The sequence below is a fragment of the Clarias gariepinus genome, chromosome 15 (assembly GCF_024256425.1).
Source record: "Clarias gariepinus isolate MV-2021 ecotype Netherlands chromosome 15, CGAR_prim_01v2, whole genome shotgun sequence".
In the NCBI taxonomy this organism is placed as follows: Eukaryota; Metazoa; Chordata; class Actinopteri; order Siluriformes; family Clariidae; genus Clarias; species Clarias gariepinus.
Window position 1 is genome coordinate 8,642,270 of NC_071114.1, and position 17,334 is coordinate 8,659,603.

Sequence of the window (17,334 nt, forward strand, 5' to 3'; positions counted from 1 at the left end):
CTGGGCTGGGAGTCATTGAACCATTCTTTGAACAGTCCTGAGTGGGCTCCAAGCCATTGCAACATTATGTTTGGGCCCTTAAAGGAGTTCCCGTGAGGCCAGCGATTCAGAGGTGAAGCAGGCAGTCCAACCCTGGCTCTGGCATACTAAGAAAATCTTCTACCTTGATGCCATCCGAGCACTAGTGAAAAACACCGGAATAAATGCATCAGTGTAGCCGTGGATTATATAGAGAAATAAAGGGAGTTTTTACTTTCATAACCGTCTTCTGTTATTTAAAACTCCCAGTTTGACTCGGAACAGCTCTCGTATACTTGACCCATTAAACAACTAAATACATGAAGATTTTATTTATGGTAAGAAATCTAAGTTCTTTCTTTTCGTCGGATATGACCTGAACAAAGAATAAAGTTGTGAATAGGAAAATACAGCACAGGACAGAGCTGGAAAAACACACATCTTAGCTATTTTAATTACACTAGGTGCTTTGCTTACTAGCTTACATCATCCAAATGTCCACAAACTGTGCCGCGCTAATAGTCACTGTGTGTAAGCACACTTTGCAGATGCACAGAGCTTGTGTTCGTACTGCTGCTTTTCACACAATGCAAAGCACATGACGATGACCAATCACTGACTGTACTTAAAGAGGACATGCAATGTTGCTTATAAAAGAATAAGTATTTTCCATATTTGTTTCCCGAACCAGTGCAATCCCAAAATTATTAAACGTACTAAATGAGAACAGGAGGAAAAAAAAAAAAAAAAAAAAAAACATAGTAGCAGTCGCGGCGAGCCAGCGTCCAACAGTTTGGTGATTCTCCTCCTCAAACAGGAGATTTTCAATCATTTTCAATTTCGAAGATTCAACTTATCGGTTAACTACTTGGTTCAGTTTGGGTGTTGAATTAAAAACTGCAGGACAATGAGTCTTTAAGACAGGAGTTAAGGATCCCTGTCCTAAGATATTCAAAGGTGGATTATGGTGCCTTTGTATATGGCTCAAGCCTCTTCATAATGTCTTGCAGTGAATGAAAAATAAATAAATAAATAAATAAATGTAAATGTTGAGATTTGAGATGTGGCTACTGGAGTAATCATAAAAACCTTATATCACACAGAGGGAAGAGCAAATCTAATAAGTGGCTTAGTTTGCATAGGTTCACCAAATTTTATCGTACCATTTCTTAGATAGCAAATAGTCAATTTATAATCTATAATTTATTTAAGCCATGAAATATGACCGAGACAAGCGACTAAGAACTGTTTTAAGGAAATTTAAATTTGGGACTAGTCAGCAGGGCTCTAGCAAAAGGTTTGGTAATATGGGAAACTTCTTTAACGAGAACTGATCCACTGAACTGCTGTGTTGTTCGATTAAAGTATTGGCCAAAAAAAGTTACACTTCAAGATTTCATTCAGCCACTTTTAACTTCGATTGGAGCACACAATGTGATGACCAGTTCATGTGTTAAAATGAATCCTCATGCTCCCAGAACCACACTCTCACAATCCGAGTCCTGAGAATGAGCCCATGCCATCAGAGAAAAAAAAAACCTGCAGAGGTGTGTTACCCTGGTCATTCAGTACAAGAGTGTTCCTGATTAACTGAAACAGCACCAGATTATAACATGGCCTCCAGAGGATGGTACATTGGGCACAATGCTTGATTGCTGCATCGCTTCATGTGCTTCCCTTCTTACCCTGACACGCCCATCACTACGAAATAGGGTCATTCTGGACTCCTCACACCACATGACGTTTTTCCATTTCTCGAAACTCCAATCTTTTTGCACCCTATCAATTGTTTTTACTTTGTTTCTACACTGCTGTTTATTCCAAATCCTGCAAGTTCTCATCACATTGTGTGTGGAAATGCTTTTACTTTCACTATTAAGCATAGCTATGGTTCTTATTCTTGATTTTTATTTTTTCCATGCCGCTTTAAGTGTTTTAAGTGATCTCCATTCATTATTTTCGTTTTCAGACCACATTTTATCCACAAAGTTGAATGAATGAAAAAACGAATAGAATAAAGAAAGAGACACTATGAATGAGTATTAAATATTCCATATGACCAAGTCATGTAGTAACATTAATCTGGGAAAAGTGGAAATAATTTTTCCTTATAAAACACCCAAGTCCTTACTTCAATAGCCTTGCAGTGTTATCTGGTGGCAATAACAGAACAGTTAAAATTCTTTAATTAGACACAAATATCTCAGCTTTAATAGCTGATCATATGTACAGCACATACTGCATCAGTAAACTACAAGGTAAGAAAAAAAAAACAAATCAACTAAAATAAAACTAATCGTACTTCATTTATAATCGAGGCAAAATGAATAATAAGCTTTAAAGTTAGAAAAGTGTTTTTTCTAGTGATTTTGGGACAATCTTTCTATCTGTAAATCATTAATATAAAAACACAGTATCTGTGAGTCATTCTGTAGGTCTAAATTCATGACCGAATCACAAGACGGAACCAAAAACATTTTGTTGTTCCTGCTTCTGATATAACCTAAAGCATTCTTTAACAGGGACAGCATTCTTACTTCCTGCAACAACACTAAAATTATAATTAAACAACAACAGTTCTCATTCATGCCTATGTATCTTTGTTTTTGTCCGCTGTGACTCACTAAGGCGGCTGCTCTGTAAAACACACACTCTGGTAAGAAAATGCTATTGCAAACTATCTGTCGTACGTGCGTTGTGCATATTAATTATCTTAATTGCGAGTGCCAAGATTTAGATATAATTCAAGGGTGTGTCCCGCCCCTGCCACTCAACAAACAGTAACACCGGTTGTGCTGTGACACACTGACTGATCGAGCCTGGGAACAACTACAGGGTTATAGCACAGTCACACCTGAGGAGATTAAAAGCGTAAAATGAACTGAAATACAAGAACAGAGGAAACTTACCTACAACCTTTGCTAGTCATTAGCTGGCAGTCATGAGTTTTCTAGCTCAACAACTTCTCATCCATGCACAGATAAATCAGCTGAATATCATCTGTCACTCATATCAGGATGAGAAGAGACGTAAATTACCAGCTTCCCAACTAATTACAGAATAAATAAATCCCTTATCCGTTCATTACGGAAAAAAAGATAAAACTCAGACAGGCTGGAAACCTTTTTCCTATCGGAGCGCAGTCTTAGGCGCCTTCACTCTCTCGCCCCCATTTGCATTGTGTACACCCTGACACAGGCTTAACTCCTGACCTACCGCCGCTCCTGTCACTGGACTGCTTTGTAATTTTGATTCCCTGACTTTTATAAGATTTTTTTCTCTTTCATTTATTAAAAAAATAAAATAAAAGATAAAAAAACATGAATAAATAAACATGCCCTAAAGCTTTAGGTAAAAACCAAAATCCTTTAAAAAAAAAAAAAACATTTATTTAAAGAGCTCCACAGTTTCTTAATAATAAACTTTCAAATTGGCCATTGCACATTAACATGCAGACGCTGTACAGCAGTCTTAGGTGGGACAACCAGATAATGTCCCTTGTTTTCTTTTAGATGGCTAGATAACAAGCACTGATTACATGAACAAAATAATCTGATAACGGCAAATAAAGCTGATTTTAGCAGTAACATCATGTTTACGTGCGCTGAGGTAATTCAATAAGGGAAAAGCTCTGGGTCGGGAAAGGAAAAAAGAAAATTCTTTCACTTAATAACCAGATTTTTTTTTGTTGTAACAATGCTGCAAGTCCTATAGAGAATCATTCGTACCAAAATGAAGGATTAACACACATCAGACAATTCTGTTTTACACAAACAAACAAATAAAATGCACACCGAGTTCTGTGAGGAGTCTAAGATAATACATTACACAGAACCGACAATGACTGAAAAAACGAACATTCAGAACTTCAAACCAAAGTAATCTTGGCCATGTTATTTATTTTGTGTTACGCTCCCCACTGTACATGTTCATGTCATGCCGCCTTAAAAACATACGCGTGTAGTCACTCGACTCCCGCCCATCTAGTCTGCAACAAGGAATAAACATTGAGGAGAACTCTTTAATTACAAACAAATATCTCAACTTCAATAGAGCAACACATACTGCATCAGTAGTATTAAAAAAATAAAACTTATCGTGCTTTATTTATAATCAAGGCAAAATTAATCCCTCTCCAGTCTCTCTCCTAAAAGTATGCTTGCAATGTTAACAAGAAACCAGAACGTGTCTGAAAATTACCGTGTGTACTTCTTTAATATCATAATATCAGCATGATATAATGTGTGCTACCAGGAACGGCAATTAACTTTACTGGCAAATAGTTTATTAGAAATGGTGCACATGCGATCATAGTGACATTACTTGCCAGCTCATCACTCACTTAAACCATTGTTTATTTTACTTCCAATTTACTAACTATCCAAGACTGCTGAGTCAAATCATCTCCCGTCCGCTCCCACCGATATTGCCTTCCCACACTTTCAGCAATCTAAGTTTGTTCAATCGTGGTTGTTTGCATTGACAGCAGAAAAAACAAAAATATAGAACAGACTGGATATAAGGAATATACTTCAGTTGTCATCATCTCCCATCAGTCCTAGATGGGACCGCCTTGTTGAGAGGGAATTCAGCTCAGGGCGGTCTGATATATTGTATTTATTATGCACGCTATTATATGATTTGTTTCAGCGTGCGATGGCTGGCACATGGGAGATTTTCTTGCATAAAACTGGTGCGTGGTGCAAAAAAAGGTTGAAGAAAATTGGCTTAAACAGTGCAGGATTTCATAACATCAAAGGTGTCTGTTCACATAACACTCCATTACAGATACAGGTCAGGACTACTTATCTTGTTTGGCAAAGCCCATTAACGTAAAAGATGATATCAACGCCTGCTTGTGTTGAACAAAGCCTGTTAGAGTAAGCCGAGCTTTAGGATGACTCTCACCTGTGTGGACTGACAGGGGTGAGAGAGGGCGCGTCGGTGAAGGCGTCCCAACCCCGAGGTTCTTCCTGCTGCTGCGGCAACTGTGACAAAAAACACACGAAAGGACGGGGGGAGGAGGAGAAGAAAAAGAAGAAAGGCTCATTATCAGTACATGGAACACAACTCAACGCTTTACACTATTAGCAGAAGTAGAGGGGGGAAAACATTAGAGAACTTTTGAGGAAACGTTTCTCGAAGGTGGATCTGTAAAAAAAATAAACGAAATGCTCGAACTCAAGTTTACACTTTCATTCTGTTTTCAAGATCATTCACTCAGACCTGAATTCAGTGCACATGTTTTTTTTTTTAAACAACTGAGAATCCAATCACAGCATGCATCACTAAATTAATCTGAGAATTTATCACATGAAGTCTGTGAGCAATGCATCCACACTAAACACTCTGAAAACAATGTCACATGGACAGAGGGGAGTTTGTGATGGACTTCAGCCCTCTTACTTACCTTTTGGATCTCTTAAGCATCACCCCACTGACGAAATGAGCCTTGCTGCTCGTCCCTGCACTCCAGCAACTTGGATCAGACATGCTTTACACTGTACAGGTTTATTTGTTTGTTTATTTATTAAGCTAGCTAGCTAGCTCGTTGTTCGTGTGCATTTGCGACGCTAAACTTTCCAGGCAAAAGTCTGCACCAGAAGTCTCCTTGTTTTAGGCTCAGACGAGGCACACATAACTCTCAAGAGAAGTAAGAGGAATTCATCCATGTGCTTTGTTTTAGTTAGCTAACGAGCTAGGTCGTTAGTAAAAGTTGGTTGGTTAGCTTAGCTCAGCTAGCTAGGTTGGTACTTTGGTAACTGATACGCAGAACTTTCCACTTTTCCCATCTGGACCGAGTCGAGCTCCATCCTGGTACCAAGTCAAGCATCCACCCGTACTTTTAACCTTTCTTTTTTTGTTGTAGTTGTTGTTTTTAAACTTTCTTTCCGTGTTCCTCACATCATTCACGCCATGCCTGAAGTCTCTGAGACTTCCCTGCAGCTTTGTGCTGTGTGTCTCTGCGCCCTGTTGTGGTGATTACCGGGGGATGACGTTGGAACGTACTATTTCTGCTCCAGCAGGGGTGACCTCCAATACAATCCCCCTCCAATACAATAGTATATATTTCTTAATAAACTGTCAGTATTGAAAACAGCCCATTTTTATTTATATATTTCTATATTACTATTGTTAATATTATTATATTATAATTTTTTTACTTTTATTTTTTCTTCAAATAAAAATTTTCAACCCCCTTGCTCACGACATGGTTCCGTCCACTGCCAGCAGCGACCTGCAGAGCGCACTGACGTCACTTCCTCACGTGCTACCTCAGCTAGTCAAAATAGAGTCCTTTTTCAGTATAACGCAAGCACCACATTAGTAATGACGTTCAGCAGGAAATGTTAAACTGATTACAGCATGACACACACACACAGTTTATGTCATGAGTTGTAACACACACACACACACACACACACTACAGCCAGTATTAAAGAGGGGGAAATCCCACCTTAATACAAATTCACATATTTTATACTGAAATACTTGTGATAGGTTTACATTTACATTTAGGCTTTTGTCAGATTTAGCAATGGCAGTGTCTTTTGGAGCGTTTTTGTTGTTGTTGTTGTTGTTATTCTTGGTTGTGGGATGCTGTGATGTCACGCAGTGTAGTAATGTCACAGTTTATTTACTCTATAGTGACAACTTTAAAGGGCAGGGAATTTGAGGAGATAGAGATCTATATGTGTCGATGAGAAAAAGAAATGTGTCGAGAAGTGCCGGATAAAGCAGGCGAAGAGTTTAAGACAAAAGTTTAAGGAAGGCTATTCTGGAAAATTAGCCTTAAGAGGCTGGGAAGATGAGGGAGAATGAGATAGAGTTGGCGGTAAAGTAACCAACCCACTGGATTACAACCACCATAAAAAAAAAAAACGAAAAAGGGGAGAAAGAAAGAAGAGAAAAAAAAGACAGCATATGCTAAACATGGGGTAAGGCGACCTTCCAGATTTTCTGATTAATAAGTTCAAGTATTTTTTTCCTAGCTAGGGATCAGACATACAAACTTATGAGCTTTAATTGAGGGGGAAACTTGCCATCTGTAATTTCCCGCCTTTAGCCAAATAACTCACCAAAAACACCCCTTAACATGAAATTTCAATAGGTCAAAAGGACATAGTCTTCTCAACCACCGGTTCTTTCCCTGCTTACACAATGATGTCACATCAACCTAGCCGCACATTCTGTGAACAGCGTGAAGAATTCTTTACTTTTAAATTAGTTTACAGTATTACTAGCTTTAAATCCATTAATATGAGTTGGTATCAAGAAGTTTCCAGACTGGTTTTGTAACACGCCAACAGATGGCAGCACAAGGCTGCACGCACAGTCACAGAGACCACCTTCATACAGTAAGTCAGTATGCCAAAAGACATCGTCCTGTGTGCAGCAACAAGTTAGAACAAAGAGCGAATGTAAAACTCCGTGTGATACTGGGCAAATCTGCCACAAAGTCCTTTGACAAGATTCAGCAAGAGTTGCAAGCAGCAAGTTTACAATGAGTTGTTCAAAAGTTTTAAAAGTGGAAGCACATCACTCCAAGACAACGAGCGATCCGTAAGACCTTTGACGAGCCTTCAATGAGACCTTCCACAGCATTGCTGCCATTGTTAGTGTCATACAGAAAAGGCCAGAGCAATCCTCCCATGTGATTGGAACAGAAGGAATGTTGTGTTGAAGTCTGCCATGAACCCCGTCAGCATGCCGTGGATGACCCGTCCCTCATGTCGAGAATCATTACTGGTGAAACTTTGGTATATGGTACATTTAGGCATTTGGCAGACGCTCTTATCCAGAGCGATTTACATTTTTATCTCATTATACATCTGAGCAGTTGAGGGTTAAGGGCCTTGCTCAAGGGCCCAACAGTGGCAACTTAGTGGTTGTGGGGTTTGAACCTGGGATCTTCCGAACCGTAGTCCAATGCCTTAACCACTGAGCTACCCCTGGCAATGGTAGGATCTTGAGAGAAAGCAACAGTCTTCACAGTGGAAGAGCCCATCATCTCCATGACCAAAAAAGGTGAGGCAGCTCAACCAAGTGCATCATCTTTTTCGACATTTGCAGCATTGTGCATTGAGAATTTGTCGATAGAGGCCAGACCGTCAATAGTGAATTCTATTGCCAGGTTTTAAGGCATCGGAGAGAGAACATAAGGATTTATGATCTGTGATCTTTTTGATTCCCCCTCATATACAGACACCATACTTGGTTAAATCTATAAATCTGGCCATATTATTTATTTCTTTTGAGAAGGATAATCATTAACATTAGCCGTCTACTTACTATCGTCTACTTACTATTGTCTACCCTTGTTGCTTCGCTTCAATTTCAGTGTTCAACATACAGTACAGGACAAGAAGTAGAAGCCATTCAGGACTGTTACTCTAAAAGTACTGCTAAAGTAGATTTTTATAAGCTTTAGATGCTCTAACAGAGAAAAGTAGATATGCTTTCTTGGCAGCGGCCATGTTTTTTTTTTCTTCTGTTTTACACATCAGACGTCCCAAAGTGTGACGTGAGATCATTAACTCTAGCAAATTATTGCTTACAAGGCACCATGAATGCAGAATAATTCCTACTGGTGCTACATTTTGGCATTGTCGAACAAAGTCATGGGTAATGTAAGACATTAGACTTACATGATAGACTTAGATAAAAGAAAAAAAAATCCATTTAGAATTTATTATAAATTAAATGTTGAAAGCCATTAAAGATATCAAGTTATTTGTAAAGATTGATATTGACATCATATTACAATTATAATGACACTAACGAGCCAGTACAAGCTTATGTAGTTATTTATTTATTTATAGAAATATAATGATATAGAATGTATTATTCGTTTAAAGACTACAATCTGGAGCTAATTACAGGCTTATGTCGCTATATAAAATATGTAAGTATATATAAGGGTGAGTAAAAAATGATCGCCACTCCGGTTATATTAAAACTTTTGTTGGCCTTCCAGTCTTATCAGCAATTCCATTCAAGGCTGCTGTCTCTCCAGTCACTGCTATGCAGGTGTGAACGTGTTACATCAGATCATTTTCCATCCAAAAATGGATGCCTCACTTGTGATTTGCATAAAAGAACAGCAGCATGCAGTGATTTTTTTTTTTTTATTTATTTTTTTTATTTTGGTCTGAGGGTGTATCTGGTGGCTTAGTGGTCACATTCATCCTGCACTTACAGGTCCTGGGTTCGATTCCCAACTCCGTGTCCAGAGTTTGCATGTTATCCACTTGCTTGGTAGGTTTTAACCAGGTATTCCGATTTCCTCCCACAGTCCAAAAACGTGCAGATTAGGCTAATTTGCATTTTTTAATTACCCATAGTGTGTGAATGTGCGTGTGAATGCTGACTGGAGGACCTACCACAAAATGGAAATAAATACAGTGGTCACCATTGGCCTCCATGGTTGGATTACAGAGGTTCCAGGATGTATGGTGTATCTGCTGCCATCTTTAATAAATGACTTTATGCGCAGTATGGAAAAAGTGTTTGGATATCTGCAAATTTGGAATAATACTCTATGGAATAAGAAAGTTTCTTAAAAAGAATGATTAACTGGTGACCGAAAGTAAATGGCAGATTATGGAATGGAAACATCTACAATAACCAACCAAGAAAAAGTTAAAATGTCAACCATCTGCCGGAAAATGTATTCTTACAGATTTCGGGGATTCTCGTGGGCCAGTTTTGGAACATTATCAGGAATAACGTTAAACAATCAACAGTGCTTGTTACAGTGAGATGCTTATTGGAGAGCTGAAGCCTAAACTTTGGATTAAACACAGAGGACTGCGATCCAAGGGCGTTGGGATCTTCCATGACAATGCACATCTGCACACATCTGTTGACACTCTGTAGAAACTTTGTTTCGATGTGTTAAAGCATCCTCCCTATAGTCTTGATCTTGCTCTGCTGGACTTTCACCTGTTTGGTCTCATTAGTGCGAGGACGAAAGTTCACTTCTGATGAAGTAGTGAAGACAGCAGTGCATTCGTGGCTCGCAGCTCAGCCTAAAATTTTTTTAATGAGGGACTACGAAAACTTATGACAGATGTTGACAGATGTTGACAGATGGACAAAGTGTATTGAAAGGCAAGGAGATTATTTCGACAAATGATGTATTGGGCTTTTCTGAAAGTTAAATGAAGTGTCAGAGTGTGGATCATTTTTGACTCACCCTCGCATATTAAAAAAGAACCTCCTATTTAGCTTTTATATCTACTGTATAAAAATGTCGGTCAAAAAGAACAACCTTGCCTTAATATTAATTCTGATTGTAATTCATGTGGAAATCTTTCAGCATGTAAGGCGACTGGCTTACCTCCACGGATGAAGGGTTTGTAAAGGGCTGCATGGGCTGCAGGGGCTGCAGGGGCTCAGGGTGATTGAGCTCTGGTTGGGTGACAAACTGAAATTCAAGACACGTTTACAGGTGTTAGTGCTCTGACTAAGGGTATCTGTGCTGCTTTTAGTTTCCTTCATGATTTTTTTTTTTTGTAGCTTCAGTTTAATGATTTCTAAGTAACACTTTTTCTGTCTAAACATTTTAAATTATCCAGACAGGGATTAATAAAGATTTGTCTTAGCTTATATCTTAGCTTAACATGAGACTTAAGTGTAAATAAGTTAAAACGAGTTTTTTGCCTTCACAATTCACTCATTGGATACATTATTTTCATGACATTATCCATGCAACTTGGTTTAAAACACTTAAATTTTGATGTTTGAAAGATATTTTGCATGTTACCGGCCATGTCATGTCACCCTGAAATGACAGGCATGAAGTCTGATTATAATGTAAACTCTCTCTCACAGACACACACATTCTAATCCTTTAGGGTCAAGGGCGGCCTGGAGACTAGTTCCAGGCGACTCGGGACACACTAAATCACCTAAATCAACTAAATCACCTAAATCAAAAGTGTGCCTAAATCACCAAGGCACCCACTGGTTCACATTCTACAAAGAATTTGAAAATGTCATCTAGCCTACCCTGCATGTCTTTAAACTGTGGGAGGAAACTGGAGTACACGGAGGAAACCAACTCAGCATGCAAACTTCACACACACTGACTTCAGATGGTGTGAGACCAAAGTGCTAACCACTATGCCACCTATAAGGTCACCTATAGTGCCGCCTGTAATGTATATCGTAATGTGATGGAAACTTACTTGCAACAGATTTAAAAGCTATTTAAATTGCTATGCAGAATACAAATATTACACATTTTTATAAAAGAATAAACAGAATAGTTATTGCACAGATGTACAGAATGTAATAATGTTAGCCATAAATGTATTCTGTAGACAGACACATAGTTGCTTGCCCAGTGAGATTCTTAAAACTGAAAGCATACAGTACGCTTGCTGTCAATTACAACCCATTAATACATAAAACTGCCACAATGCTAAAATTCGCAGTGCAAAGTGTTGATGATGGAACAAGAGGTACCGTAGCTGTCAGACAGGAGGAAGAAGTCATGGCTCATATGGAATGGGGAGGAAAAAATGGATGGCATCAGTAAATATTTTATCTGACATCCAAACAAATACTGTAGACCAGTCTAAATATGGCTAGTACGGGTTGAGGAGTTTGGCTCCGGCTGAAGTGCCTTCTTCTGTGGCACCAAATATAAGGATTTTCAGAAATAAAAAAAGGGATGGTAAAGTGTAGGAGGAAGGATCTCTCCTAATAAGGCACATAAGTTACACTAGTTGACCTCTTTGCCCGACTGCAGTTCTCTGGAACTGTGTTTAAATTTTTTTGTTTGTTATTTTAGCTTATTTTATTAAGTTATAGAAATTAGATAATAAATATAGAGTCAAAATGCATAGTTTTTGCTTTTTTTTAAATTTAAGAACAGTGAAGGTATTAAAACAATTTTTATATGGGGTGACCTCCTTTTAAGGGACCAAATGTAATTGGACAGTTGCAGCTGTTCCAGCAGTTTCCTCATTATTTCAGTTACAGGTAAAAAAGCAAAAAAGAGGCGCGTTTAAGTATATCATTTGTATTCATAATGCATTGCTGTTGATTTTCATTACTGTATGATCAGTAATATGAGCAAACCATTTAGAATGTAGCAAAACCATTAACTGTGCAAGCGTTCAGTACATTCCTGAAAAACCAAAACAACACACCGGTGAGCTCATAAAACACCAAAGAGCTAAAAAGGAAGAGCGCGACAGAAGGACTGGTCGCCAAAATGAAAAAAAAAATAAATAAATCCTTGTCCGGATGAGTGTCCACTCTTTGACCCCGGAAGGTAAGTGTGTGGTACTGTATCTGTGTCAAAGTCAACAATCAAGTGAGGGCTTCACTAGAGTAGAACAAAGGGTTTACCACAAGGCGTAAACCTCAAAAACAGGAAGAGAAAAACATCTTCAAAAGCTTGTAAAGGTCTGCAACAACATCTTATGTACAGACGAGGCAAAGATCAACCTCTAGCAGAATGACGGGCAAATACGCGTATGAAGAAAAGAATGTGCTGGTCATGATCTCAAATATACCACCTTATCTTATTGGGGGTGTCATCAAGGGTTGGTGTGGCTGGAACTAACATTTCTGCTAGGCATCCTTAATAGTCCATTGGGGCTCTAGATAAAATTAATACGGTTATGACTACTGCCTGGTTGGAATGAAAGTCTGCAGCCAAATTGGTCATTTGTGGACAAGCCTGAAGACCGGTCTTATGGTGTGGGTGTGTATGACTATCAATGGAGGTGGTTTCCTAGTATTTATTGACAGTGTGATCAGCAGAATGAATTATGACGTGTGTATAGAATTATGCTATCTGCACAGATTCAGCCAAATGCTTCAAAGCACTTTGGATGATGCTTCACATGGCAGATGGAAAATGACACAAATCATACCATGAAAGCAACTCAAAACCTTTTTAGGCAAATAAGTGAAATGTTCTGCATCACCAAAGTCAATCATCTGACCTGAATTTCCCCCTTTTGAGTTCACTTTCCTGAAGCAAAACTAAAAGAACAGACCGGAAGAAAAGATAGCTCTAGTGAAGGGCTTAGAGGAGGACCACCAGGGAAGAAACACAACATTTGGTGACGTCTGTGGGTATAAGACTACAGGTAGCCACTGACAGCAAAGGACGTGCAAACAAGAATTAACAATGACAACTGAAGCACTCACTCATTCTTGGCGGTACACCCTGGCCTAGTGCCAGGACATGAGCACACACACACACACACACACACTCACACACACACTCATTCACACACCATGGGGAATTTCAAAATGCCAATTAGCCTATTCTGCATATCTTTGATCTGTGGGGGGAAATCGGACTACCTGGCGGAAACCCACCAAGCACCCAACATACAAACTCCACACAGACGGGGGCGGGAATCAAACCCCTTAACCACTACACCACCATCCCGCCGACAGGTAAAATATGGATACCACAACCAATTATTCTCTCACAACACCTGCCCTATTAGTCTTATTTATTTTTTTAGATAGCAAGGTAACATTGAAAATATGGCATGAAGGTAAACCTGTATGAATTCAAATGATTTAGTTTGAATTTATACAAAGGAATAAAGAAAACACATACAGACATACAGTGTAAACTTTAACCCTAACTCATCCTAATTTAACCTTAATAACGTTAATATTTCATAAGAACTGTATCGTAAGTAATTTATACTTATTTGTAGATACTTGAGTATGTGGAGAATTTTTAAACTTTTCCATTTAGAATTTAAAAGATTGTACCATCAATATTTGTTGTCCCTTGAATTTTCACTGTCAATCAACGTCATCATAGCTCCTGTTATCTAATAACTTTTTAAACGTCTTATTCCGGAAAAAAAAATGTCAGAATACAGTATAAACAATCCATATGCCTATCACATTAATCTACTTTATTATTATTATTATTATTATTATTATTATTATTCATTAGTGACCAAGTAGGACAGTTTATTTAACCAAAACATTTAGTGATTTGTTGTTTTATGAACAACAGCTGACTAAATCATAAACAGAGGGCTATTCGGTGATACAACATGACTACCATTTTCTACCCTTTACTTACCTTTGAGATTGTGTGCAGCTATGCATGTCTCTTTGCAAACATCGTAATGCAATGAGAGGTATTCATGCAGCAATCGATTGTTCAACACACACCCGTCAGATATTGTATTACGCTCGTAAATGTCCAAAGTCCAACCAAGCACAGCTGAATCAAAACATTGTTCTTGAAAACAACAGATTTTTTTTTTTTCATTGAGAACTTCCTGAAGTGTCTGCACTATATAATTACATAATTAAAGCTTCTTCTTGCTTCATGGTTCATAGTTTGTGATTTAGGATTTTGTGACTGGACTTTCACTTGATGAAAAAAAAAAAGAGAGAGGGAGAAAAAAAACATCAGACCTGCACAAATGGTCCTCAGCCTGGCAGCGAGAAGCACCTAACAGTGCAATGGATAGCAACATGTGCTGCAAAAACAGGAGGGTGTTGTCATAGTGATGCGAGAGAACTGGAGGAGAACCAACTGTGCAGAAAAACCCTCGGTGCTCTGCAGTGCCATCAGTTCGTTTGTTTAACCATTCCCTGTGCTCAGCTTGCTTATAAACGGCCGTATAGTCATATATGCGCTACTTTTCTGTTAAGTGAAGTTGTCATTGTGTACATCATACCGTTGAGCTTAATGACAGAGGGGACTGATGAGCTGCGGATATAAACCTGTAATATGGATCAGCATCCAGCGGGCAGAGGAGGGCAGCTATATTTACATAGTGCTTGGAGTGGGAGGAAAGAACATGCGTACCGCAGCGTTCGTCTCTTAAAGCAGGCTGGAAGAGAGGTCGGGAAAAACAAGCAAACATTTCTAGCGAGAGTCAGAACATCTGCCTTGCTAATTACGTTTTCTCACGAGAACATTTCCGTTCTGGTATCACAGTCATTACCGTCTTCAGATATCTTTATGGGATGGAAATCTATGCCTTTCCACATTGAGCATATGGTGCGTATATGCCATGAGCAGTATTTATGATCATATACAGTAGCACAGTCAAGCAGTACAGTCATGCAAGATGCATAAATAGTTAGGTTGTGTTAGTTATTCGACAGCTCCCAACATCTCTTCTAATAACCAGAAGCCGTGACTCAGGCTCTACTTTGGGTTCATTAAGGCACTGAAGCAGAAGGTTACACATAGTGTGTAGGATGTAGGGCGTATCTCGGGTTGTACTCCTGAGTACTTAAGCTTTGTTATCTAACTGATATATGATCCAGGCTGTGATTAAGAATGCACGTTCTGGTACGCTGTTTTAGACGCAGTGTAAGGGATCATAACATAAAAATTATGAAAGCGACACCGTAGACGATCCCTTGAGTTTTATCAACTCAGTTTTATATTACTCCAAATATTTGTTCAGCGAGAGTGTGTTGTGTGTATTTTATATCACCAAATTCAAACACTGATAACTTTTAACACTTGAATAGGTCACACAACCTGCAACAAGGGCTGACGGATGTGAACTTTCCCTATGAGCTAGTAATCACTTATCATTTTTAATTCCCAACTTATTCCACCTGTTTGGCCGGCATTCGTAGTGGTGGGTACAGTGGTACAGGTTTTCGAGTGCCATGAGGAAGGACTGGTTGACATCCCAGCCGGTTCTAGTCAAGATGAAAGGACTGCATCAGGAAGGGGTTTTGGGTTTGGTGTGAAACCTGTGCCAAAATCAAAAACATCTGGATTCCCCTAATGAGAGCAGCTGAAAGATCAACAACGCTTCATTACGTCCACATCACACAGTAAGACCATGTCTGTCCCCTGCCTTCTTGTTTGTTCATATAATAAATATCAATCATATACAGTACACAGTGTAGCTTAATGACAGACGCCAAGCTGATGATACCTGATAAGGCTGGATGTTATGGAGTAAATTACGGAGGTTTGAGCAGGGTTTTCCCTGTACATGATGCTTCAGAGCGGGGCGAGCACCCTTACAGTTCCCTCACAGTCACAAATTAGACGAATGAGGTGCAAGATAAGGCTGAGGACATGCCGAGAACCTGGGCATCTCCGATCTGTTCTGAATAAACCATTAAAACCAATAGGATAGCCATATCGCCTAGTGAATACAGTAGTGGTGTGTTTTAATTGATGCACTATTATACATAGTAGACTAGGTTTTTACATGATAATACATGAAAATGCACAATAATAATAATAATAATAATAATAATAATAAATATGAGTGTGTGCTACCAGGTTCCAGCTCTGTTCATTTTTTTTCTCCTCTTCTTACAGACTACTCATCATCAGTAGTGAGGGATTTCCCCTCGTCTTCCAGTATCTGCTCCTAAATTATTCATCATCATCATGCATTCTTTAGAAAAAGAAAAGAAGAAGAAGAAAAAAAACTTACTCCAAAGTGAGGGAGGGGATTTTCAGCTTGTCTCGTCTCTTCATGCTGAAAGTGCTGAAGGCTGGATCAGATTCTCAGCTGGAACCTCAGCGCACACATCGCCATGGTGTCGATCTGATCAGAACACGACCGACTGGATCTCCTCCACGAGCACGCGAGGCGAAGATGCGCTCATGTCTACTGATCGGGTTTAAAGGGAAGGGAGGAGGAGGAAGAGGAGGAGGAGGAGGAGGAGGAGGGTGATGATGGTGGTGATGATAGGGAACGAAATAGAGCCTCGTAGAAACTCGGTTACATTGTTGCGGAGATCAAACGGCGTAAAAGCGAAAGAAAAACAAGGATGTGAGTCTCAGTTCGACCTGTAGAGGTCAGCAGAGGTGAGCGCGTGTGCGCCGCGCGCGCTTTCATCTCGCCATCACCATCATCATCTAATGCTGTCACAACTTTCAGTACCAGTTGTTTAACACAATAGGAAATTCTTTGCATGTGTTCATGTCCTATAAGTGCTGTATCCAAGAGGTCAAACATGCACAAGAAAAAGTATGCATAATAATAATAATAATAATAATAATAATAATTATTATTATTATTATTATTATTATTATTATTAATATATATATAATTTTTTTTATTCCCTTTTTTTTTTTACCAAGTCATTCTTTTCTGCATTATTTCATGTGCTGAAAGCTTTTAGGACTGCAAAAACAAGAGAGAGAGAGCGAGAGAGAGAGAGAGATGGGGTTTCTTAGTTACCATGGTGACGGTAATGATGAGGATTACCCATACCATGGTTATCATCGTTGTCTGTTCCCTTTACACGGAGAATACAAGACACATTTCCAGCATCAGGATAAAGTAAATCTTTGCACACCATTAACCCGTCCCCCCT

The 17,334-nt window shown here is 39.0% G+C and overlaps 1 protein-coding gene across 5 annotated transcripts in view; it reads right to left on the minus strand.

Annotated features, from left to right (window-relative positions):
- mast3b (microtubule associated serine/threonine kinase 3b) overlaps window positions 1–16,656 on the minus strand; it is a 34,260-nt gene extending 17,604 nt beyond the window's left edge. For 2 of the 5 annotated variants that reach the window (XM_053512671.1, XM_053512670.1), the window contains exons 1-3: window positions 16,446–16,656; window positions 10,361–10,447; window positions 4,927–5,006 (exon numbers count right to left, since the gene is read on the minus strand). In XM_053512671.1, the coding sequence (XP_053368646.1) occupies window positions 4,927–5,006; window positions 10,361–10,447; window positions 16,446–16,489 (211 nt within the window). In that variant the 5' untranslated portion in view covers window positions 16,490–16,656. Of the gene's footprint in view, window positions 1–4,926; window positions 5,007–5,428; window positions 5,979–10,360; window positions 10,522–16,445 lie in introns of those variants that run through there. The other 3 variants (XM_053512673.1, XM_053512672.1, XM_053512669.1) reach the window with 2 other exon arrangements.
- Between the last annotated feature and the right edge of the window lie 678 nt (window positions 16,657–17,334).